Here is a 24,028-nt window from a genome sequence, read left to right on the forward strand (position 1 = left end):
AGACTCCCTGTGTCCATTCTGCACTGTGGGTTCCCCTGGCTCTTCCAGCCTGAGCAGAATACTTATTTTCTTTGAACAGATTTGAGCCATAAGCAAATAAAAGAAGCAAAAATAATAAATGTGGATCAAGTGGGGCGGGGAGAAAGGCAGACAATGGCTTCCAGCGCTTAGGGCTCCTGCCTGTCTCTTCCTGGACCCCCACTTCCAGCTTCTGGGCAGTGATCAAGACCAATGACACCTCATTAATTACAGGGGACAGGAGCCACCTGACACAGGGGAAGCTCACCCACCAGGCTCAAGCCCTTCTTCCACCCTGACTCCTGCTACCCCAGGGCCCAACGGCTCCCTTGGGGTTTGTCCATAACTTAGTAGATGCTCAGAAAACACAGGTTGAGAAAAGCGAAGTGTAGGGTTAGGAGAGAAGGAAGCAGCGGAGAAAGTCTCAGCAGAGGCCTGGGGCTCAGCTTGGGGCTGGCGCGAAGCAGGGTGCAGGGGCGGGTGGAGAGGGCAGAGGGGAGCCGGGCGTGAGCGCGGCTACGCACCTTGGAAACCCCGTGCAAGGCCTTGGCTGAAGGCGTTTTCCTAAACCACACGGAAGTTCTCCGGGCGGGGCCCCCTGGCTCGCCCGCGGCCATCGCCCCTGGCTGGTGTCTTTTAAAGCCCCCCCCCACCGCGGCCCGGGGGGCTCAGCGGTTTAGCGCCGCCTGCAGCCCAGGGCGTGATCCTGGAGCCCCCGGATCGAGGCCCACGTCGGGCTCCCTGCGTGGAGCCTGCTTCTCCCTCTGCCTGTGTCTCTGTGTCTCTCATGAATAAATAAATAAAATCTTAAAAAAAAAAAAAAAAAAAAGGGTTTCCCCCAAGCAGTAGACAAGCTCTGGAAATCAGAGGGCCGGGCGAGAGCAGGTCCTGGAGGCCGAGGGCGCAGGCTCGCACCCTGCTGTCCTCCGGTCCCCGCGGCGGGGCGCACGGCGTGGGGGGCCTGCAGAGGGCGGGGGCGGGGGCCGCGGGGGGCCGCGGGGGCCTCCGCGCACCGACCCGCCCCCGGAGCGGGCCCCTCCCCCCCGCCGCCGCCGCCGCCGCCGCCGCCGCGCCGCACCTCCGGCCGGGACCATGCGCCGCCTCCCGCGGGCCGCGCTGCTGCCGCTGCCGCTGGCCCTGCTCGTGGCCGCCGGGGCCCCCGAGCCGCCGGTGAGCGCGCCGCGGAGCCTGGCATGGGGGCCCGGGCTGCGGGCGGGCGTCGTTCTCCCGGTCCGCTACTTCTACTTGCAGGCGGTGAACTCCGAGGGCCGAAACCTCACCCGCGCGCCCCCAGGTAGCGTAGAGCCGCCCCCCGCCCCCGGCGACTGTCGCCCTCCCCCGCGTCCGGCCGCCTCCCCTGCTCCCGCCTTCCCGGACACGGGGAGGGGGTGGGGCGGGGTACGGGGGCGTCGCTGCCGAGGTCCGCTGAATGACCCCGGGAACGGACGAGCCCGGCGGGCCCTGCGGCCCGGGCGGGTCCTGAAGGCCGGGAGCCCCCGCCGGTGCAGGGCTGAGGCCTGTGGGTCCCAGGCGGCAGCCCCTGCACGCAGCGCTGCAGGCCGGGAGGGGGCGCTTGTGCCTGCGGGACGCGGTTTCCTCGCGGGCCTGAGTCCTCATAGGCAGATGACCCTTGGGGCTCAGCTCTCCGCCTGGGCGGGGCGGGGTGGGGGGGATCCCGTCCTGGAATCCGCTGTCCGGCCGCCCGCCCACGGTCTCTCCTGCTCCGTCCGGCTCCTGCGCGCCTTGCCTTTGCCATTTCGTGCAACTTGTCCTGCTAGTTTCCAGTTGTTGCAGTCAGGATTTGCTAATCAGCCAACTGGCACCCTTTTTTTTTTTTTTTTTTTTAATCAACAAAGACGATCAGAGTACCCCACTGCTAGCGAGAAACTATGACTAAACTCTTTTTTTTAGTTTTGGGAAGGCTTTCCATGGCCCTAAGGGCCAGAATAAAAATCCTTAAACCCAGATTGGAAGCCTTGCACTATGGGGTGTATTTTCTCCTCCCTCCTCCTCCTCCTCCTCCTCCTCCTCCTCCTCCTCCTTAAAGATTGTGTTTATTTGTTCATGACAGAGACAGAGGCAGAGACACAGGCAGAGGGAGAAGCAGGCTCCCTGTGGGGAGCCCCATGCGGGACTCCATCCCAGGACCCTGGAATCACACAACCTGAGCCAAAGGCAGATGGTCAACCGCTGAGCCACCCAGACATCCCGGGTGTATTTTCTTCTTTATAGTTTTCTTTCTTTTCTAAAATTCATTTTATGATGTTATAAGGGTGTGTGTGTGTGTGTGTGTGTGTGGATGCTTTAGAAAGAAAAGGGAGAATGAAGGTAAAAATTAATTTATACAAGGAAAAAAGAAAATAGCGTGATCCAAAGTGAAATGCTGCTAATGAAAGAACTAGACATTCAAAGAATATTCTATTCTTTAATCAAAAAAAATTGACAACTTTTTTTAAGTGGCGGTTCGCAAAGCTGTCAAGAGAGCATGAAAATACTCTCCATCCTCCGCTGGTGACAGCACAAATTACTAAAATATTTCTGGAAAGCAGTTTTCCAAATATACTAACAGTCTTAAATATTTACAAACCTAATGTACAAAAAATAAGTTTCAACGGCTAGTATATGTGATTTTTAAAAAGATGTCATTTGTACACAATGTCCATGCCCTTAAATCTGGTAATCTAATTTCTAGGTATCTGTCCTGAGAAAATAACCTCACTCATTAGTGTTCTCAGTAATTATAGCAAGAGAATAAGGAGTTTCTTTTTCACTCTTCTTTTTTCCCCAAGAAAAATTTCCCTGAAAATAATCTTAGTGTTTTCATGATCGGGTGGGGGGGGGGTGGTAATAAAACCAAAGATTTTCACCAAGTCTTTTCAGACAACCTCAGTTTCATACCTTTGGATGCTTCTTATTTCCTCTCATGTCACTTGAGTTTTTATTTCCATTAAAAGGCTGTTCTGTAGTTTTGAAAAGCTCACCCAGCTAGTTTTTACATCATCTGCCACCATTATTCATTCACTTGCAAGTCCTGAAATTTTTGCTTCTCCAAGAACTAAATGAAAAAGAGGCCATTATTTTTCTCAAAAAAATTACACAACTTCTTAACATGACTTAACCGAGATTCCCGTAATAATTATCACTCCCATTTGACAGTGTCACATTTATTTTAGTATCATTATTCTGCTGTGTATCTCCAGGTACTAGGATTACAAAATGTGTTCTTGAATGGTTTGAAGCAGAGGATCTCTAACTGGAGTCCAAAGACGGAAATTAGGCGCTCTGTGACCTGTTGTCATTGTGATATTCCCAGCATGTGACATAATGTCTGGCAGAGAAGCTCTGTAAATACTGTAGAGAAAAGAGAGGAAGGGGTGGAGGGAGAGTGGTTGGAATATGTCAAGATGGCTGGATACAAAAATACCTGTTTTCTACTCAGCCCTCCTTTACCTTCATCAGTACTCATATCTTCATAAAATAATCATACCTCCTACTTGTGTAGCATTTCATGTTTTAAACTGTACCCTGTTGTATTTATCATCCTTTAATCGTCTTATTATTCTTTTCACTCTGCACAAGAGCAGGCACTCTTTCCATTTAATTAAATCTCCATAATATGTTGTGCATCAATTTTCAGGAAGTTCCTGGAGAGCATCCATGGTCAGCAGGCAGCTAGACATTTTTGAAGAGTTGGCAAAACAACGTGGCCTTCTGGGACTCTGTTCCCTTGGCCATGTGGGGTTGACTCTTGCTACAGTTGCAGAATCTTAATAATCTTCCTAAACAAAAGGGAAGGCTGTGACTCTGTTGTACCAGGGGTGCCAGAGGTTATTCCTCCAGCCCTGAATTCTGCAAACCAGTATGCTAGCTGACATGACAAGGTGGATGCAGATGGGCTTTGAAAGGAGAAGGATTCAAGCTATATTCAACTCTTGGCTCTGCTACTCATATGTAGGTGACCTTGGGCAAGTTACTTAACTTCTTGGAGCCTGGGCTTCTCAGTCTGTAAAATGGGGTGGCAATGCCCACGTTACAAATTCTTATAGGAAATAAATAAGGAGGATGCCTGGGTGGCTCAGCGGTTGAGCGTCTGCCTTCAGCTCAGGGCTCCATCCTGGGGTCTTGGGATCAAGTCAAGCATCAGGCTCCCCACAGAGAGCCGTCTTCTCCCTCTGCCTGTGTCTCTGATTCTTTCTCTGTGTCTCTCATGAATAAATAAATAAAATCTTTAAAAAAATAAGGTAGAAAATGAAAATCTCAGGCTCAGGGACTGGCACCTAATAAGTGCTAAGCAAGTGACTTTAAAAAGAAATGCTTTTGATTCCTTTCCAAATCAAAAGTCTGATTCTAATGATGCAAGACTTTGATCTGCTAACCTCCTTGGTCTACCTCGCCCCTGCGTTCTCATGCCATTAGTTGTCTCTCTTAAAGAGGTTTGAATTGATGAAGTAGAAAAATTCCAGCTGAGCTTCAAATCTGTTCCATTATGTTAGCCCCTGGGGCAAATGAGAATTCACATTCCTTCCATTTGAAGCAATTTCAAATTGCACTCTTCTCATTTTCTCTTTTATGAAGGTTAAAATTGCTTATTTCTATTTCAGTCCTGACCATTCTTATTTTGTGTTGGCTCTAAGGTTAATTTCATGCTGACAATGACACAGGCATGAAAGATTACCATAAAAATGACGGAACATTTAAAATATGTATTTCCAGTGGCTATATTTTAGTTTTATACGTTTATTTTGAAATGTAACTTTTGCTGCTATAAACATCGGGGTGCAGGTGTCTCGGCATTTCATTGCATCTGTATCTTTGGGGTAAATCCCCAGCAGTGCAATGTCCACAATAGCCAAACTGTGGAAGGAGCCTCGGTGTCCATCGAAAGATGAATGAATAAAGAAGATGTGGTTTATGTATACAATGGAATATTACTCAGCAATTAGAAACGACAAATACCCACCATTTGCTTCAACGTGGATGGAACTGGAGGGTATTATGCTGAGTGAAATGAGTCAATCAGAGAAGGACAAACTTTATATGTTCTCATTCATTTGGGGAATATAAGTAATAGTGAAAGGGAATATAAGGGAAGGGAGAAGAAATGTGTGGGAATATCAGAAAGGGAGACAGAACATAGACTCCTAACTCTGGGAAACGAACCGGGGGTGGTGGAAGGGGAAGGGGGGGGTGACTGGGTGATGGGCACTGAGGGGGGCACTTGGCGGGATGAGCACTGGGTGTTATTCTGTATGTTGGCAAATTGAACAACAATACAAAATAAATGTATTATTGAAAAAATGAAATGTAACTTTTAAATGCTATTTTGGAGACAAAAAAAAAATTTGGAAGAGACAATACAGATCTTGCCCAATAATTTGAATTTAAAAATAACGAAGCATTTTGGAACTAGTTTTTTTCCATAAATCCGATTCTTTCCAATACTGTTACGATTAATATCACTGTAATCCAGCTCTTTCCAAAACGATCACACGGTCATTAATGTCTGTCTTATATCCGTTTTGTTTATAATCATAAATTTATGGAGAATAGGACTATTTGACCAAGAAATAAACTTTTCTGTAATGCTTCTAGTTTGGGAAAAAAAATATAGAAATTGTCTCCTGGTCCCCAGCTCTGCCTGCCTGATTTTCAGTCACCACACTCTGCTGTCTTTCTAAAACCAAGTGAGAGATAACACAAGGCATTAACCGGGCAGCCCAGAGGGCTCAGCAGTTTAGTGCCGCCTTCAGCCCAAGGCCTGATCCTGGGGACCCGGGATCGAGTCCCACGTTGGGTTCCCTGCATGGAGCCTGCTTCTCCCTCTGCCTGTCTCTCTCTTTCTCTCTCTCTCTGTGTCTCATGAATAAATAAATAAAATCTTTACAAAACAAAACAAAACAAAAAACCAAAGCAATAACCAATGTGTTTCATTTAAGCATTTCAGGTAAATGACTAACATTTTAAATGATTTCACATTAAATTATTTTTTTCTTACACCATCCCCTATGTTTATTATAGGTCATTTATTTTAGCAGAATTCTTTCAATCATTCTTTTAAATAATTTTACATTAAATTATTTTTTCTTGTACCATCCCCCATATTTATTATAGCTCATTTATCTTAGCAGAATTCTTTCATAATTTTATCACACTTGTTTTAAGGACGCCAAAATGTATTATTTAATAGCAAGTTTTCAGACACTAATTCTATTACAAAATTGAAGATACTGAGGAACACCTCTTCTGACCCACATGAGAAAATGAAACCCTTGAGGATCAAAAGAGAGTAGAAACTTTGCTCACAAGATATAGAAACTAATAATAGGAGAAAGAAGCTTTTTTCAGAAATTTCATAAAACATATAATACACATTTTTATATATAATATATGTAATATGCTTAATTTGAGAATATGATAGATGTCACATGAAAGACTACTTTCATCACTACTATTTTTTGCTAGAGTTGTGAATTTCAGAGGATTTGCCACTTTTTGAAAACCATTTGCCTTTGGTATAGTGATTAACTGTGGTTAGGACTTTAACTGATCTTTATACTCAAAGCTCCTCAGGATCAGATCTGCACTGAGTACATGCAGATACATCCACTGGACTCTGGAAAGAAAGATATGGCAACATTTATTCCTGAATTACAGTGATACTAATCATAACAGTATTGTTTCAACGCCTAAATCTGTGAGCTAATATGCTTTGAAAAGAGAAGGGAAAGTTTACTAAGCAGGTATTGTTTACCATGGAATTTCCAGAATTTTGGAGTTTAAAAGATGTTAGATTATCCTACTGTAACCAGCTTAGAGAAGTAAACTCTAGTATTTACAAAGGTGTGTGAAAATGTGTGTGTGTGTGTCTGATATTTGTGCACAGACTTTAATAACTAGCTATAATTTTTATTTAGGGAAATAGACCTAGAAGTATAACTGGAAAATTGGGTTAACAAGAGGGGGATTTCCTGAGAAATGAGGGTTATTGGGTGTTAAAATGGTTTACAAAGAAAGCTGATGTATATTTGATGGGAGAAAGTTCAATTGTCTTGGAGCTCTCATTCTAAGAGTTTTTAGATTTTTAACTACCTGGGCTGCTTTAAACCTACCCAAAGGAGAAGAGAGCAGAGAGGCAAAAAAGTTCATCTCTTCCTTGCTTTTTTAATGAACTGAATTTGTTCATTCAGTAAATCTTTACTGAATGACTAATGGATCAAACGTTGACTCAGATCTTTGGTTTCAAGACACCACCCAGACATGGTTCCTGTCTCAAGGATCTTCCAAACTAAAATTATTTTGTTATTATTTTTTTTAAAGATTGTATTTATTTATTCATGAGAGACACAGAGAGGCAGAGATACAGGCAGAGGGAGAAACAAGCTCTGCAAGGAGCCTGATGCAAGACTTGATCCCAGACCCCAGGATCATGACCCGAGCTGAAAGCAGACTCTCAACTGCTGAGCCACCCAGGCATCCCTATTTTGTTATGATTTTGAGGGTACAGAAGAAAGTAACTTTGGTGTAGAGACACCTATCCAATGATTGGTAAGACAAAATGACCATGAAGTAGTAGTTTATTCATTTTTTTTCTTTCAGATCAAACACTATTCAGAGTAATAATCAAATCTCTTTCACCTAAAGAGTTAGTCCGGATTCACGTTCCCAAACCTTTGGACAGGAATGATGGGACATTTTTGGTGCGGTACAGGATATATGACACTGTCAGCGCAGGGCTGAAGATAGAGGTCCTTTATGGTGATGAACACGTGGCTCAGTCTCCTTATATTTTGAAAGGTAAGTGATTATTACACAATCCAGCACCAGCCTTATATTTGTAGAACCCATGCCTTTCAAAGTGGGATATGATGACCTTGAAGTCACATACAACAGAGTAAACATGGTATGCATACCTTCTGGAGATCAATTTTAAATAATTCTGCACCTAATTTGGGGCTCAAACTCGCTACCCCAAGATCAAGAGTCACATGCTTTACCGACTAAGCCAGCCAGGCACCCCTCCTGGAGTTCAATTTAACTTTTTAAATTGATTTAAATTAAATTTTGAGGGAAGGAAACTAAGTAAAGAAATTTGAATGATAAGAAAAGCTTGTTTATTTGCCCAAGTAGTTAACATTTCCATCTTTCTTCATTCTTTTATATAGATCTATATTTTCATCTAGTACCATTTGCTTTCTGCTAAAGAATTCCTGTTATCATTTCTTTTAGTGTAAGAATCCTGGTAATAAGTTCTCCTAGCTATTGAATGTCTGAAAGAGTCTTTATTTTGCCTTCATTTTTGAAAGACATTTTTGCTAAATATAGAATTGTAGGTTAACGGGGTTGGTTTTTTTTTCCTTTAGCACTTTATAGATATTGTGCCACTGCCCTCTTACTTGCTTGTTTCCAACAGTATATCTGCTGACAATCATAATTTTGTTCCTCTGTACTGCTAAAGATTTTCTCTTTGAGTTATTTTGAACAATTTGATTATTATGTGCTTTGGTGTAGTATTCTTCATGTTTCTTGTGCTTGGGTTTGTGGAGCTTCTTTGATCTTTGCGATTATAGTTTTCATTAAATCCAGAAAAATTTTGGCCATTATTTCTTCAATATTTTTTCTGTTCTACTCCAGAGTTCCTCCAAGAATTCCAGTTACCCCTCTACCAGGATTGAAATAATCCCATAGCTCATTGATGCTGTTTTCACTTAAAATTTTTTTTTCTCCATTTCATTTTGTATTTTTTCTATTGCTACATCATTAAGCTCCCTAATCTTTTCTTCTGCAATCCCCAATTTGTCCTTAATTGTATCCAGTGTATTTTTCATCTCCTGGCACTTTCTCATCTTCTTGAGCTTTTTTCCCCTGGAATGCAGTGATGTTACTTGGAAATAATTTGAACCTTTCAAATTTTACTTTTACAATTCATTAGGCAAAATTGGAACCATGTGTAGCCTGGAGCTAATTATTCCCCACCACTCAGGCAATACGTCTCTGTCTACTGTACCCTAAGCCCCAGGAATTAGGATGCTTTCCAATCTTCCTGGTGTAAACAGGTGCTATTCCCAATCTTGTAAGACCAGTGGGTAGTGTTGCCTCCAATCATTCTGGATGGTCCTTTCCCTACCTTGGAGTTTCCTCACTTATATACACTCTTAAGAAACTCTACATACTGGAAGGGGAACTTTTTGCAGATCTCTGGAGCTTTCTATATGTGTAGTTTTCTCTTCTTAGGGAGTGTGTCCTGCAAATGCCAGCTGCCTTGTTCTCCCTGGACACTCAGCTCTGTCCCCTCAACTCAGTGACACTGCTGGGCTCTGCCTCCATTTCTCCCCCTGTTTTCATACCCGGAAACTCCCTTAGCCAGTAAGATTATGAACTGCAGGACTCACCTCATCTGTTTCCCATCTCTCAGACTCACTGTCCTTCACTGCCTCATGTCCCATGGCTTAAAAAGTCTTTCATATATTTTGTCTCTTTTTTTGGTAGTTTCAGGCAGAAGGGCATTTGGTCCATATTAATCTTGGTCTGAAGTAGAAATCCTCAAGAAACATAAATAATTTTTTAAGTTCTTATATTTATAAAAATTATTTTAATTTTTATATTAAGTTAAATATATTTTGAAGAAAGATATAAAAGTGGCATAAACTCCTTTTAGGATGATTCCTCAGAGAAGTTTCATGCTCATGGCTGGATACTTTAAAATTACACTGCCAGATACCCCTGGGTTATGTATTTCTTCTTTGAGATGTGATGAGGAAGGTGATTTTAGGGATTCAGGGGAAGAGACCTCCATCTTGTCTAAAAAAAAATCACCACTCGGATATCTGGGTGGCTCAGAGGTTGAGCATCTGCCTTAGGCTCAGGTCATGATGCCAGGGTCCTGGGTTCAAGTCCCATATTGGGCTCCCTGTGGGGAGCCTGCTTCTCCCTCTGCCTATATCTCTGCCTCTCTCTGTGTGTGTCTCTCATGAATAAATAAATAAAATCTTTTTTAAAAATCACCACTATATAATTACTATATAATAATACCTGAAAAGTAGTACCTTCTCTTTTTCCTTGTTAAAAGTTAGGTTGTTTTATGTTCATCAGGCATTTATAGCTCACTGAGTTTATCAGCTAATTGGCTGAGAGTGGGTTATATTGGAAGAGAGCATATGCTATACCAGGTTGTCTAGAGGAGTCTGAAAGGGGGAAGCAAAGTAGAAGCACAGGACTCTGACATAAGTACTTTCACCAATGATTTGTTTAGGGCAGATTATTCCTGTCTGGATAATCTTAGAGTTCACCAAGAAGTCATCCCACTGTCATATCAGGCTGAAACAACTCCCTGTGTTGTGGTGTTCGTTAATGGGGAGTGGCGTCACACATGCTTTGCCTTCCCTAGGACCAGTGTACCATGAGTACTGTGAGTGTCCAGAAGAGGATCCTCAGGCCTGGCAGAGGACTCTTTCGTGTCCAACCAAGGAACCACAGATTGCAAAAGATTTCGCTTCTTTCCCCAGCATCAATCTCCAGCAGATGCTAGACGAAGTTCCGAAAAGGTTTGGGGATGAGAGGGGTGCCATTGTCCATTACACGATTCTCAATAACCACATCTACCGGAGATCTTTAGGGAAATACACAGACTTCAAAATGTTCTCAGACGAGATTTTGCTGTCACTGGCAAGAAAGGTACGCAAATGGAATCACTGGTTCCCAAAACAACACAGAGTTGACCCTTAAACAACATGGGTTTGAACTGCATGAGTGCACTTATACATGGGCATTTTTAAATAAATACAGTCCAGTACTGTAAACATATTTCTCTTCCTTATGATTTTCTTAATTAACAGTTTCTTTTTTCTAGCTGATTTTATTGTAAAAACATATTATACAATACACGTAACATACAAAAGTTGTGTTAATCAACTGTTATGTTATTGGTAAGGCTTCCACTTAACAACAGGCTACTAGTTGTTACACTTTGGAGGAGTCAAGATTTATACGCAAATTTGAGATTGTGCAGATGTCGGAACCTCTAACCCCTGCATTGTTCAAGGGTCAACTGTAGTTTACTTATTTCGTTGTAACATTGAGATGCTTAGAACAACAATGGCAAAGGATGGGAATGGATTCCAAGCTTGGAAATATGTATCTAAGCTGTCCACCACCTGAGTGTTCATAAATTCTCCTTCTTTATGGATCTTTCTTTCCTGTAGGAAAAGAAAGATGGCTCCATCCCCCATTTCAGGCCCTATAGAGTACTCCCGAGTTTTCTGTGGACTCCCAGACATGTTTAACCTCGAGGTCACCTTTTTAAAAAAAAATTATATATTTACTGGAGGGAGATAGAAAAAGCATCAGCTGGAGGAGGAGGAGAGGGAGAAAGAGAATCCTCCAGCAGACCCCTGAGACAAGGCTTAGTCTCACAACCCTGACATCATGATCTGAGCAGAAAGTAAGAGTCAGACACTTAACCATCTAAGCCCCCCAGGTGCCCCTCAGGGTCACTTCTTGAAGTTCTGCATCGTGGGGAATATTCCTCCCATTCAGATACCACTTTCTGCTGTTTTGTTCTTTTCACCTCAAAATGACTAGAACTTCAGCCATGTTTTCCTTGTTTTACCCTAAGTGCCTCTAAAAGATGGAATCCATGGCACATTTTGTTGAAGGTTCTAGTAACAGAGAGGTGATTTTGTACCAGTGCATAATAAAAACCAGCCAAACAAAACCCCTAATGTTTAAAAATAGACATCTGTCTATAAATCAGACTCAGTCATCCATGCTCTGGAAATTTCTCACTGTCTGTCATTGATCCTCAGGTCTTGGCTTCTTAGTGACTATTGTTGGGCCTCTATCTCTCAGAAGACTTCTCAATACCTCCCACCCACTCCCCTCTATTCAACCCTTCTCAATTCCTCCCACCCACTCCCCTCTATTCAACCCTTCTTTCCACATTTACTAAACTCTTATGCAGAGCAACTCAAAATTCCTTTTGTTATTCCTCCTTCCTGACCATGCAGAGTGAAAGGTGAGGATGGGCATTTTCTGCCTATCCCACACAGAAAGACTGGCAAGGTGGTTTTCCAAACCAAAAGCCAACTTTGGGAATATGAGTTATGCGATTTCCCAAGTGTGCTGAATGTGGGGCTGCAGTCAATTCCTATCTTTATTTTATTTTATTTTATTTTATTTTTTAATTCTTATTTTAAGTAGCAGGTGCCCCACGCCCATTCCCACTAGCCCACCATATATGCATATTAAAGGTATTTGGTCATAAAAGGGGTATTTTCTTCCTGGCCTGGTGCCCTGTATTCCTACCTTGTACTGATGTTGCTGCCTCTCTTCAGTGGTTTCTACTAGTGATGAATTTGTCCCTGAGAGGACATTTGACAATGTGTAGAGACAGTTTTGGTTGTCAACTCTATGTGTTGCTACTAGCATCTGGTCTGTGGAGGCCATTGGGTACTAGCAAACATTCTACAATGCACAAAACAGCCCCTACCGCAAAAAATTACCCAGACCCAAATGTCAATCCTACTGAGATTGAGAAATCATGCTCTATAGTGAGAACTTCTGGTGTGGAGTTTATGAATGAGCTTATAAATAAGAGTAGGGAAACAAGAGGGTGAATCATCAGTCACATCCCCTGCCCTTCCCTCTTGTTCTAGGTTCTTTGCCCAGTGGCTGGGAAGAAATCCAAGGTAAATGAGACTCGTCTCTGGGCTTTGAGCGGCCTACTCTAGTGGGACTTGTTTTTGTTATTTGGAAGTTAGGATAGGATGTGAATACAAATAGCTGTACCTCAACGTGGTGGGCCTGTAAGAATAATAGGTACCCAGATTGAAACTGCCTGAGGAGGGCAAGTCATCGAGGAGGTAACATTCAGTCTGAGTTTGAAGGATGGGAAAGGAGAGTGCCACATGAATAAGTAGGAGAAGAATACTCCAAGTGAGAAGGGAATTACATATGAGAGGAGGTGACATGTTCAGAGAGGAGCCTAAAATTTACTGGCACACACTCAGGTGGAAGATGAGGCTCACAGCTACAGGGCCTTGCTTTCTGGCCAGAGAGTTTAGACCTTGACCTGTAGGCTTTAGGTTCTGTTGATCTTGGTAGTAACATTAATTTGGGTTTTATGAATTTGGGGAGCAAGGTGAAAGAAGATTAGTTTGGGGAGAGCCTAATATCAGAACACCTAGTGAATAAGCTACTGTAACAATCCAGGCAAGAGATGAGAAGGATCTCAAGTATAGCTTTGACTGACCGTGGAGATGGACATGGAGTGAGAGAGTCCAGAAACAAAGGTAGACGTGATGTGGAGGTTTGATAGTGAAGGAAAACAGAGGCTTGGGTCTAATCTTGTTGATTCTCCATGAGGCAGCTGGCAGAAAGAGTTATTAAAGCCCTTTGTTCATACCTCTCTATACCAAGTCCACTTCTATAATACTAAGCAATTTTGATAATTTTAAAATTTATTTTTTTACTAAGTAACCTCTGTACCCAACATGGTGCTGGAACGCACGATCCCAAAATCAAGAGTCAGGTGCTCCACCAACTTAGCCAGCTGGGTGCCCTGATACAAAGCAATTTTAAATGCCCCTTCTTAACAGAGGGAGCTTACTCCTGGCTGAGTGAATTTGCCATGTACCATCCTCACCCTGAATTTTCTGATACTACTGATGACTGAGAGGCATTCTTCTCTCTTCTGCTAATTTCAAATGTTTACTTTATCAGACATGTTTTAAGACTGAGATCTTCCCAGCACTGATGTTTCTTCTTCCGTTTATTTAGGTCCTTCTCCCTGATATAGAATTTTATATTAATCTTGGAGATTGGCCTCTGGAGCATCGAAAAGTCAATGAGACCCCTGGCCCTTTACCTATCATTTCATGGTGCGGCTCCCTGGATTCACGAGATATTATCCTTCCAACGTATGACATCACCCACTCCACACTTGAAGCAATGAGGGGTGTCACCAATGATCTCCTCTCTATTCAGGGAAATACAGGTAAATTAAAGTTTATTCTCAGAGGAAAAACAGGTGAAAAGGGAATGTTCGGTCAGAGAGAATAAAGGTATATATTGAAATAAACATTGTTCTTATTTTCTAACCAAGAAAAAGGAGCAGTATAGCATTCTTCTAATCCAAAAGTTAGGTATGTGGGTGGGCTAGTGATTGAGTCTCCTTTTTGTTGGTCATTCATAAATACTATTTGAAAATATACATTTGGTAAAATTGTCACTTAATGCTGACTCCAGTGCCTTTATATTGCTGGGTGAAGAGAGCATTTTGAAAAATATAAAGTTACATGTAGATGTAAGAGAATTGTGGTAGTAGTAGAATTTGGGTATTACTATCTCTAACACTTAATAACAAATTTTCTCCTTTCCTCTTTCTGCCTTGCTTGATCCTTCAAAATCTGAGTCCCCTGCCCCCATTTGATGACCTTACACTTGTGGCACAACACACCTTTGTATTAAACCAAACTCCCTGAGAATACACCCTACCTGTCTTTACAACTTCTTTCCCTCTTTATTGTGATTTGGTAGGCTTGTTTAGTAGATGCAACCAGAAACTCTTTGCAAAGTACCTAAAGATAACATGAAATGAAACTGACTTTTTATTTGAGAACAGTGAATGCCTTAGAAGTGTGCTAAAATATTGGAGAGAGTAAACTCCCTCTAGTTACTGTGTTTTATGATTTATCCCTTTGAATAGTTAACAGGTGTTAACTAATGACCTCTCTTTAGAATAATAGAAATAGATTTAATTTAATTCTTCTAGAATATTGCCCTCCCAGGAAAGATACACATGCACACACACAAACACATATACACATGTATTTATATAGCTGAGCTATATATATAATTTTTTCATTTCATAGCATATGAGACAAAGTCTTTCCTGTATCCAAAAGTGATGTGCTCAAAATCCTGAACAACCCAAAGATGTGGATATTACTTGGTCACTTATTCATGAGAGACACAGAGAGAGAGAGAGAGAGAGAGAGAGAGAGAGAGAGAGGCAGATGTTACTTGATCACATAGTTTGTTCTGGTCACCTAATCTAAGAACAAAAGCCTAGCTCATTTTTTATTGTGAAGCACAAAGAATGGAAGAAGCTAGTGCCAAGTCATTGAATGTCTTTTGCTTTGAACTTGATCCAGTGCTATTTTGGATATCTCCTAATGTCATAAACAGTCCGTTTTTTTTTTTTTTTTAAGATTTTATTTATTTATTTGTGAAAGAGAGAGAGACAGAGACAGAGACATAGGCAGAGGGAGAAGCAGGCTCCCCTGAGGGGAACCCAATGCAGGACTCAATTCCAGGACCCCGGGATCATGTCCTGAGCCAAAGGCAGATGCTAAACCACTGAGCCACCCAGGCGTCCTGACAGTCCAATATTTGAGTAAACTCTCACAGGTAGACAAATAGGTGAAATTAGAGCATTCTTTTTTATGTGATACAGCAAATAAAAGGACTTTTTAAGTTATTATTTTTAAAGATTTTATTTATTTATTTGAAAGAGAGAGAGAGGGCACAAGCAGGGGGAGGAGCAGCAGGAAAGGGGAAGCAGGCTTCCTTGCTGAGCAGGGAGCCCAATGAGGGGCTCAATCCCAGGACCCTGAGATCACAACCTGAGCTAAAGGCAGATATGTAATTGACTGAGCCACCCAGGTGCCTCTAAAGGACTGTTCTTACTAGTCCAAACTGGGAAGTATTTCAGGCAGGATACTTGATCCTGTATTTTTTTGGAAATAGCACCTTACTTTAGAAGATGAGTTGGTGATCAAAGAGCTTTAATGTCTTAAATGACAATGGTAGATTAAAGATGATTACACTTACCATTTTTATAAATGTCAAATTCATAATCATATTTTTTTTTGTGGCTTCAAACTTTTAGGGCCTTCCTGGATCAATAAAACAGAGAAAGCTTTCTTCAGAGGTAGAGATAGCCGAGAAGAGAGGCTCCAGTTGGTACAGCTGTCCAAGGAAAACCCAGAGCTCCTAGATGCAGGAATTACAGGATATTTCTTTTTCCAAGAGAAAGAAAAGGAGCTTGGAAAAGCTAAATTGATAGGTTTCTTTGATTTCTTTAAGGTATGCATATATGTCTTCCTGTAAGGATATGAAGTGATAAACTTGTATTAAGTCCACCAAATCACTTGGTGGGCAAATTTCTCCAGTCTTGTGAGCTGCCACGTACTTTCTTACTTTCTCCCTTCCAAACATAGGGAATTATAAAACTCACTGTGATTTAATTTTTTTTTTGTTTTTGTTAATTCTGTCTACCAAAAAGCCAGAACTGTATTTAGTGCAAAATATAATGCAAGGATTCACCTGGGGTTTGGGATACATTTATTTATCTGTTTCTCTCTCTTTCATATTTGTTTTCATAAACTGGGAATATAAATGTCTTTTACCTAAAGTGATTTTATTTTTTTTCTAAAGTGATTTTAAATGCTTTTTGTAAACAGAGTATAAATACCATATAAATAAGAAAGAAGCTGGAATTGGGGTTCACATCCTGCCTGTAGTCTTGCCTCGGCCCCTAACTGTGGGTCCTTCATCTGTTAGTACCCCTAACCATGTGATATAATGAAAAGAACATTGGATTTGAACTCAGGGAATAGAATTTATCTGAACACTGACTTTCTCACTTGCAAAAAAAAAAAAAAAGAGAGAGGTTATGATAATACTTGCTTCACATTACTATGATTTAATGAGGTTTAATTCCCATGAAAAGTGATTTTGAAATGTAAATCAAAGTTTATTAATCCAGCAAATAGGTAAACAGAGTACATATTATGTTACTAGCATGCTAATCCCTGAGCCTCTCCAGGTTTCTGTGTCCTCAACTCTAGAACTGAACACTAGAGATAATGCTTTCCTTTTTCATACTTAAATTAGTATAAGGAACGAATGAAATAATGTATTCATGAAATACATAAATTGTTACCAACTTTAATAAACATACAACTTTTGAAACATTTTCTTATCCAGTCACAGAAATCTGAATCCATTACATAGAGTTAAAATAGGTATTCCTATTTCCTAAAATTACTGATAATCTTATCCTTAAATGCACTGTATTTCTTAAAATCAGCCTGCTCAAGGGTGATTATGATTTCAATATAAAGAGAAAATGTGAGTTACAAAATAACATATAAAACTTTTAAACAACTGAATTTGGAACATGGGAAGTAATTCTTTTATATTTAGTATAATAATGTTGATGACAAGCAGAAGCGAAGCAAATGGCTGTTAAGTTTTTTCTTTATGTTTGTTTTAATCTTTTAGTACAAGTATCAAGTGAATGTGGATGGGACCGTCGCTGCTTATAGATATCCATACCTCATGCTGGGCAACAGTTTGGTTTTGAAGCAGGACTCGAAATATTATGAACATTTCTATATGGCACTAAAGCCTTGGAAACATTATGTTCCAATTAAAAGAAATCTTAGTGATTTACTAGAGAAAATTAAGTGGGCCAAGGTATGTTTTCTGCAATTTTAATTTCTTGAGACAGTAAGAGACTTACCAGGATTATTTACATGAGTTCCATCATGACCCAATTAACTTGACATAATTTAGTTGAAATGTTACTTTCAGAAATGTTATTTTCTGAAATTTTTGTCTCCTTGAAGTATCTAAAGAAGCAACATCAGGATCATTTAAATTCTGATTCGGAGTATCAGCGTTTTGGGGAATTTTTAACAGGTTTAGAAGTGTTATGTAGAAAATAGATTTTTCTGAAGGAATCACTATTCATGCCTATACACACAAGCAAAAACACATCAAATGCAAATTACAGATTGAAAATCCCAGGGCTGTAGTGCTTTATGCACAAGAAGATATTGAAGGCAATTATGGTATCATCTTGTTTTCCCCAGTTAGAAAAAAGGCACAATGAATGCATGCCATACAACATCCCAAGAATCACTAGTTTCCCATAAAATAAGAGTTCTTTTTTTTTTTAAAGGAAACCTATTAAGAAGCTGTTGTGTTTTATTACGAAACTATAAAAATTTATCCTTCCGTTATAAGGCTTTATTCTAAATTTCTGAGAAGCAGCGTTTGGGTTTGCAATTAACTGGATGCCTGAGGCAGAATCATTCTTGTGACCCTTTATACAGAATCAGGATCACTTGCCAATGGCTTTTCCTGTGGGCTGCACAGTAGAATACTAGCTATTTTCCAAAAGTATAATTAGAAACAATGACTGTTCCTGGTATTGAAGGAACAGCCTGTGGGTACTAATGACTGAATTTATGATTACAGCGATAAGATGCTTTCATAGCTACCATTTTATAACAGTTTTTGGGCTTTCACTGCATATTAAAATGGAGTTTTTAAGAGTTGTTATAACATGAAAAGTGATTCATTCTACCCCAGATTATACCTTAATACCAAGCAGAGAGGCTAGGATGGGGGAATAGAGGATGAGCCCTAAATACCTTGGGTACCCAGGACAATAGTACTAGGGTAGCCCCAAAAGACACTGCATGTCAGGTGTGTAGGGGGAAGCACTTCTGGACCTGTGGAGCAGGGTCCTAACATGTGTAACCGTTTCTGTGTCATACAGAGTGTCTAGGGAAGTACCTCGTTGATTTCTCAATGCCTTGCTCCAAAATTATCTTCCTCCTGTCCCACGTCTCCATGCTGGTCACATTGAACCTGACACCTGTTCTGAATCACACTCACCAGTAGCCTTTGGGGTGGGGGGGAGTGGAGGGGATGGTCACAAGAGTACTTTTCATTTATTTTGTGTGTGTGTGTGTGTGTGTGTGTGTGTTTAAACCTTTCAGGAAAATGATGAAGAAGCCCAGAAGATTGCAAAAGATGGACAGTTGGCTGCTAGGGACCTGCTGCAGCCACACCGGCTCTACTGCTACTATTACAGAGTGCTCCAGGTGGGTTCCCACTGATCATCCTGCTGGGTCAAGGGTCCTCACACTCCATGCTCAGCCTGACTGCCTCACTTCTTCAAAGTGTTCAGAGGGTCAGCCCGTGGAGCTCTGGGTAAGCCGAGCACCAGCCCTTGGAAAGGTAGGAGTGGTACTAAAGCCTTTTGTGGTCTCCATGTTTTTATCTCCACTCACTATTATGAAAAACAATGCGTTAGAGCCCTTACACATACAGATTAAAAGCTCCTCCTATTTCGGCAGTGCTCTCTCTCATTAAATGCCTTATGGAATTCCTAGGTATTTTCTGAACCTCAGAGAACATCTTTCCTTTTTTTTTTTTTTTTTTGAGAACATCTTTCCTTATCTAGAAAACAAGGCAGTTGGACTAGAGATCATTAACATCTCTCTGCTCAAAAAGTCTGCCTCTTTGTCCTTGTTACTACTTAAGATTGTGCTTTTACAGTTAGGATGGAAAGCAAGTATTTAGCTTGCTATAGAAAACAAACAAATGAAGTATATTTATAATGGTTGTAACACCTTAGGCCTAAATACTAAAGTGCAAATGTTTTTGAGAATCTAAGAATTGGTTCTTTGAGTAATTGTCTTGTGTTTCACACAGTAAATTCTAGCCAGGAAGAAAAAAAAAAAAAAAGAAAGAATGCTTTTGTTTTTAACCTAAACTTATTTTTCTGTGGACAGAAAAAAAAAAAAGCACATTTCTTCAGATGTCTGCGAATATTACCCTCCAATAGAAAAATAAAAATGATAAATTATGCCATTTACTAAAAGCAGCCTTTCCCTTGAATGAATCATATAACTTCTGCTGATCTACCTATAATATTAATAGTAGGAGTTTCTCCCTCTGAAATATTAATTAGGTTCCTGTATTTTTGGGGTTTGACCCAGCCTCAGGAATGTACAGCTAAATGTATGTTGAACCACTGAACCAAAAATTTAATTTATAGGATTATATCAGTCAGTGGCCAAAGTAGAGGGACTTCACACAGATCTCTCGCCATTTACAAAATGTATGTGACCATGAGCCTAACAGGAAGGGTATGTGGGACCACCAGCTTTATTTTGCGATGCTTATCCATCTGTTTATTGATTTGAGGCTTCAACAAATTTAATTGTTCATTCATAAATTGAGGATAAATTCCAAGAGGTGCCATTATTTCAAGTAGGGACACTTGGCTTGACACTTGGTGGAGGCTTCCTACCTACACATAAAATTGTGGATTGGGGTTCCTTTTTATATTTTGAAATATTGCACTCAGTGTCTATAACAACTGAAGCTAAAATGCATCTTTAGGACTAGAATAAACCAGATCTTTGGTTTCAATCTCAAGATACACAGCAACTAGAAACACTGGTGTGAGTGGGGCAGGGAAGATCCAATGGAATGAGGCACGGGCTAATCTTTCATTTGCCTTCAAACACACATTCCAGAAATATGCAGAGCGCCAGTCCAGCAGACCCAAAATACGGGATGGGATGGAACTGGTTCCTCAGCCAGATGATAACACGTCCATGTGCCAGTGCCACCGAGAAAGACCTTTCCGAGAAGAGCTTTAAGTCAGCTTCCTTTCACCTCCTGCTTATGCCAGTGGTGCATTGAATGCAAGTGTTCAGATAGGAGCCACGCGCTGTACAAGTACCGTTAAGGAGACGTAGATGGGGAGAGCAATCTGAGAGCAAGTATTACAAGTATCATTGAATCTTACTTTATTTTGTATAAAAACTGCTATGATCAAAATCACAGTTTCTCTGAAAAGAAAACTGGCAGGTTTTAGTATACAGAGAGGCTTGCCAAAATATAAATCACTCCCTATGAAACTATTTACATCGTATTTCTTGGTTTGTTTCCATCCCTTGTTCACTTTCCCTCTCCCTCTTCCAATTATGAAGAAAAAATATTTGTTTGTGCAGGGTTCTTCCCCTCTTATTGCATAATTTCTCCTCCTACAAGCTGCTTTGGGCATTCATTAATAGCGAGCCTCCTCTTGGAAGGTCTGATAAGAGTAATTAAGGAAGAAGAGGATGGCTGCCTTATTAAAAGTAGCTTGGAGACTATGGGGGCAATGTTTTTTAAAGCTCACTCATAACTTTTCAGCTAAGTTTTGCCAAAGCCTAGGACAAAATTAAGGAGAAATTATGCCATAAACTAATAATTCCCAATCTATTTGGGTGGTACACCAAATAAGGACAACACAATTATTCATAGAGAGAACATTCTATGGGTACTGTTCATTACCTATATATTGAATAGATGGAAGATAACTATAATTAGGTGGGGATCTCTACCACGTTTTTACATTTTTAAAAGAGCTACTTGAAAACATGTGCCATAAGCAGCAGTAAGCCTGGTATCTTGGGAATTCACCAATAAGCTGACAAGAAAGGCAAGTATCCTAACCGCTCCCCTCCTCTGTTTCAGTGCATTGCTAAGAGAAAAACTTTGGAAATTTCCTTTTTGGATAGGGTCAAGACTTAAGACATATAGCCCAGAAATTCATTACACACTCCTTGTAAGAATCACCAGTCCAAGGTTCACTTCACTCAATAACACACTCCCAAAGCAAGAGCTCTCCACTCCCAGTCAAAAAATATTTACTCCCCTACTTGAAATATTTACTTCACCTGAAAAACAATGTAACCACTTTAAAGTAGCCATATCCATAAATGCAGAATTGCGTAACTAGATGAGCAAAACCACATTTAGGAACAAGTATCCAAGGAAAACCAATACCCACCAATTGTTTAGAAGTACAAGGTCACAAGTATAAAATAAAGGGCAAGCTGTACTGGGACCTTGCCCTAATGAATCATGTCCTAAATATATTGTATATGGAGTTTGGAGCTTGTCAAAGCTGAGATTATTGAGCGAAAATTTTTTCTTCCTCACACCACCCAGCCCACCAATCCCAGGTCAGGTCCTTCCTTGTGGCTGATGGCATTTTTGTTAGAAACATCTCAAATTTTTAAAATGTCTATCACTTGCTGTCAAACAAGCCTGATAGTTAAAAGTGAACTGAAATTATACCAAGCAGCTTCTGAGCATGGAACAGGAAAGATATATTTCAGAAATTAAGTGGAACCCTCAAAAAATTTCATAGGGAGTGAGCATTCAATCTAGATAATTCTTCATCTGCCCAGCTCAGTCATAGTCTTTAAAAATAGTTCATTTTACATGGCTTTCTGGTTTGTTGACACTAATATAACTTAATAAAATAGTTTTACTAAAGCTCTGATTTTTTTCCTTCAAATTCACATAATGTCTGCACATTCCATTAGTCATTTTTAGTACTTCAACTTTCCTTTTTTAAAAATCTGATTTTTAAAAAGGAAGAGAGGGGTATAAGGATATGCAAGTAAATATAATAAGTGCATTTATCTAAATAAGCTGCCAGCCTGTTTGTTGCAGCATTGTTTTTATTAGTAAAATGTTAGAAACACCTTGAATAGTTTTCATGAGGGAACTGGCTAAATAGTTATTGCTATATAAAGGAATGTAATACAACTATTTTTAAAAAGTAGCTCTAAAAAAAAAAGTAGCTCTAAATGTACTATCATGAACAATTTCCATTACAGTATTCAGTGAAAAAGCTAAGTTACAGAACAATATGAATAATGTGAAACCTTGAATGTAAAAAACAAAAATATATTTGTGTGGTTGAAAGTTTGGAAGGATTTTACCAATGTCTGAGGAGGGAGAGAAGGGAGTTTTTACTTTTTGCTCTATACCTGTCTATGATATTCTATTTTTACTACAAGTATGAATCAGATTATAAAGAAAAATGTAAACCTAGGAAAAGATTTTAAGTGCACAAAAAATATACATAATAAAATAAAATGGATATTTATATTTTCCATTATGCTATTTTTTTTAAATCTATGTCTAGAACTTTGTATCATGGGACATATAATATACACTTTTTAAATAAAGTAATTTTTCTAAATACAATATTGTAAAAGATTTTTTTGTTTTTAAGAAATATTATTAATCACTGGGGCGCTTGTGTGGCATAGTGGGTTGAGCCTCCCACTCTTGGTTTTGGCTCAGATCATGATCTCAGGGCCATGCTCCAGGATCAGGGGAGTCTGCTCTAGATTTTCTTTCTCCCTCTGCCCCTCCCCCTGGTTGCACACATGCTCTTTCTTTTTCTCAAATAAGTAAATCTTGAAAGAAAGAAAGAAAGAAAGAAAGAAAGAAAGAAAGAAAGGGAAGAGAGAAAGAAGAAAAAGAAAAAGAGAAAGAAAAGAAAGAAAAAAGAAAAAGAAGAAAGAAAAAGAAGAAGAAAAAAGAAAGAAAGAAAAAGAGAAAGAAAAGATAAGATTGTAACCACCTATACTTCCGTATTTCTGTTAATTGGGTTGGCCTAACTTTTATTGTGTCTTCATGAATAAATGGAACAAGACTACTATCACTACCACTCAATCCCTAGTACATAGAAATCTAATATTAAGGGGAAAGAGGGATGCCTGGGTGGTTCAGTGACTGTCTGTCTGCCTTCAGCTCAGCTCAGGATCCCAGGTTGTGATCCCTGGGTCCTGGGATCAAGTCCCCCATATGGCTCCCCACAGGGAGCCTGCTCTGCCCTCTGTCTATATCTCTGCCTCTCTCTCTGTGTCTCTCATAATTAAATCTTTTTTTTAAAAAGCGAGGGGGAAGAAATTTTGGCTTGGCACCATTATTTTCTCTTATTCCACGTGGAAATCCAAGAAGTGCGGTGTCCTAGCGGGTTCAGGTTGCCATTATAATGGTTTAGTTGTAATTACATATTGTGACAGATATTAACTAGATTTATTGTAGTGACCACTTGGCAATATAAACTAGTAATATCATCATTATACTGTACACCTGAAACTAATGGTATCTGTCTATTATACCTCAATTTTAAAAATGAAACAAAACTGGTTTAGGCTTTAGCCACTAAAGAGTTTAAATTTGGAAATTGCACTGGACTACAAACACCTGTCACTTATTCTTTGATCCTGGGCACGAGCTGCCACATAGCTAAAGGGATCCGTTTTTCTTATTTATGAATGAATAAATTACTTAAATATCAAAGATTCTGTCTATTTCTCCCACATCTTTAATGCCCTTGGTGGAAATGAAC

General features: G+C 40.2%; 1 protein-coding gene across 2 annotated transcripts; it reads left to right on the top strand.

The window, feature by feature from the left end:
* Window positions 1–970: 970 nt before the first annotated feature.
* POGLUT3 (protein O-glucosyltransferase 3) lies at window positions 971–23,332 on the top strand. 2 transcript variants are annotated; one of them, XM_041770325.1, is made up of 9 exons: window positions 971–1,312; window positions 7,615–7,812; window positions 10,403–10,689; window positions 12,669–12,701; window positions 13,792–14,008; window positions 15,905–16,101; window positions 17,302–17,496; window positions 18,810–18,914; window positions 20,358–23,332. In XM_041770325.1, exons 1-9 carry the CDS (start codon window positions 1,111–1,113, stop codon window positions 20,481–20,483), a joined length of 1,560 nt encoding a protein of 519 aa, XP_041626259.1. In that variant the 5' UTR covers window positions 971–1,110; the 3' UTR covers window positions 20,484–23,332. The 2 variants fall into 2 exon arrangements, with proteins under 2 accessions (XP_041626259.1, XP_041626260.1); XM_041770326.1 differs by lacking the exon at window positions 12,669–12,701.
* Window positions 23,333–24,028: the final 696 nt, after the last annotated feature.

Source organism: Vulpes lagopus, chromosome 10 (assembly GCF_018345385.1).
Source record: "Vulpes lagopus strain Blue_001 chromosome 10, ASM1834538v1, whole genome shotgun sequence".
Classification (NCBI taxonomy): domain Eukaryota; kingdom Metazoa; phylum Chordata; class Mammalia; order Carnivora; family Canidae; genus Vulpes; species Vulpes lagopus.

Coding starts and splice junctions, on each gene's coding strand:
- POGLUT3 (XM_041770325.1), top strand. CDS start 1,111: ATGCGCCGCCTCCCGCGGGCCGCGCTGCTGCCGCTGCCGCTGGCCCTG. Junction 14,009..15,904: donor CTCTATTCAGGGAAATACAG/GTAAATTAAAGT, acceptor TCAAACTTTTAG/GGCCTTCCTGGATCAATAAA. Junction 16,102..17,301: donor GTTTCTTTGATTTCTTTAAG/GTATGCATATAT, acceptor TTAATCTTTTAG/TACAAGTATCAAGTGAATGT.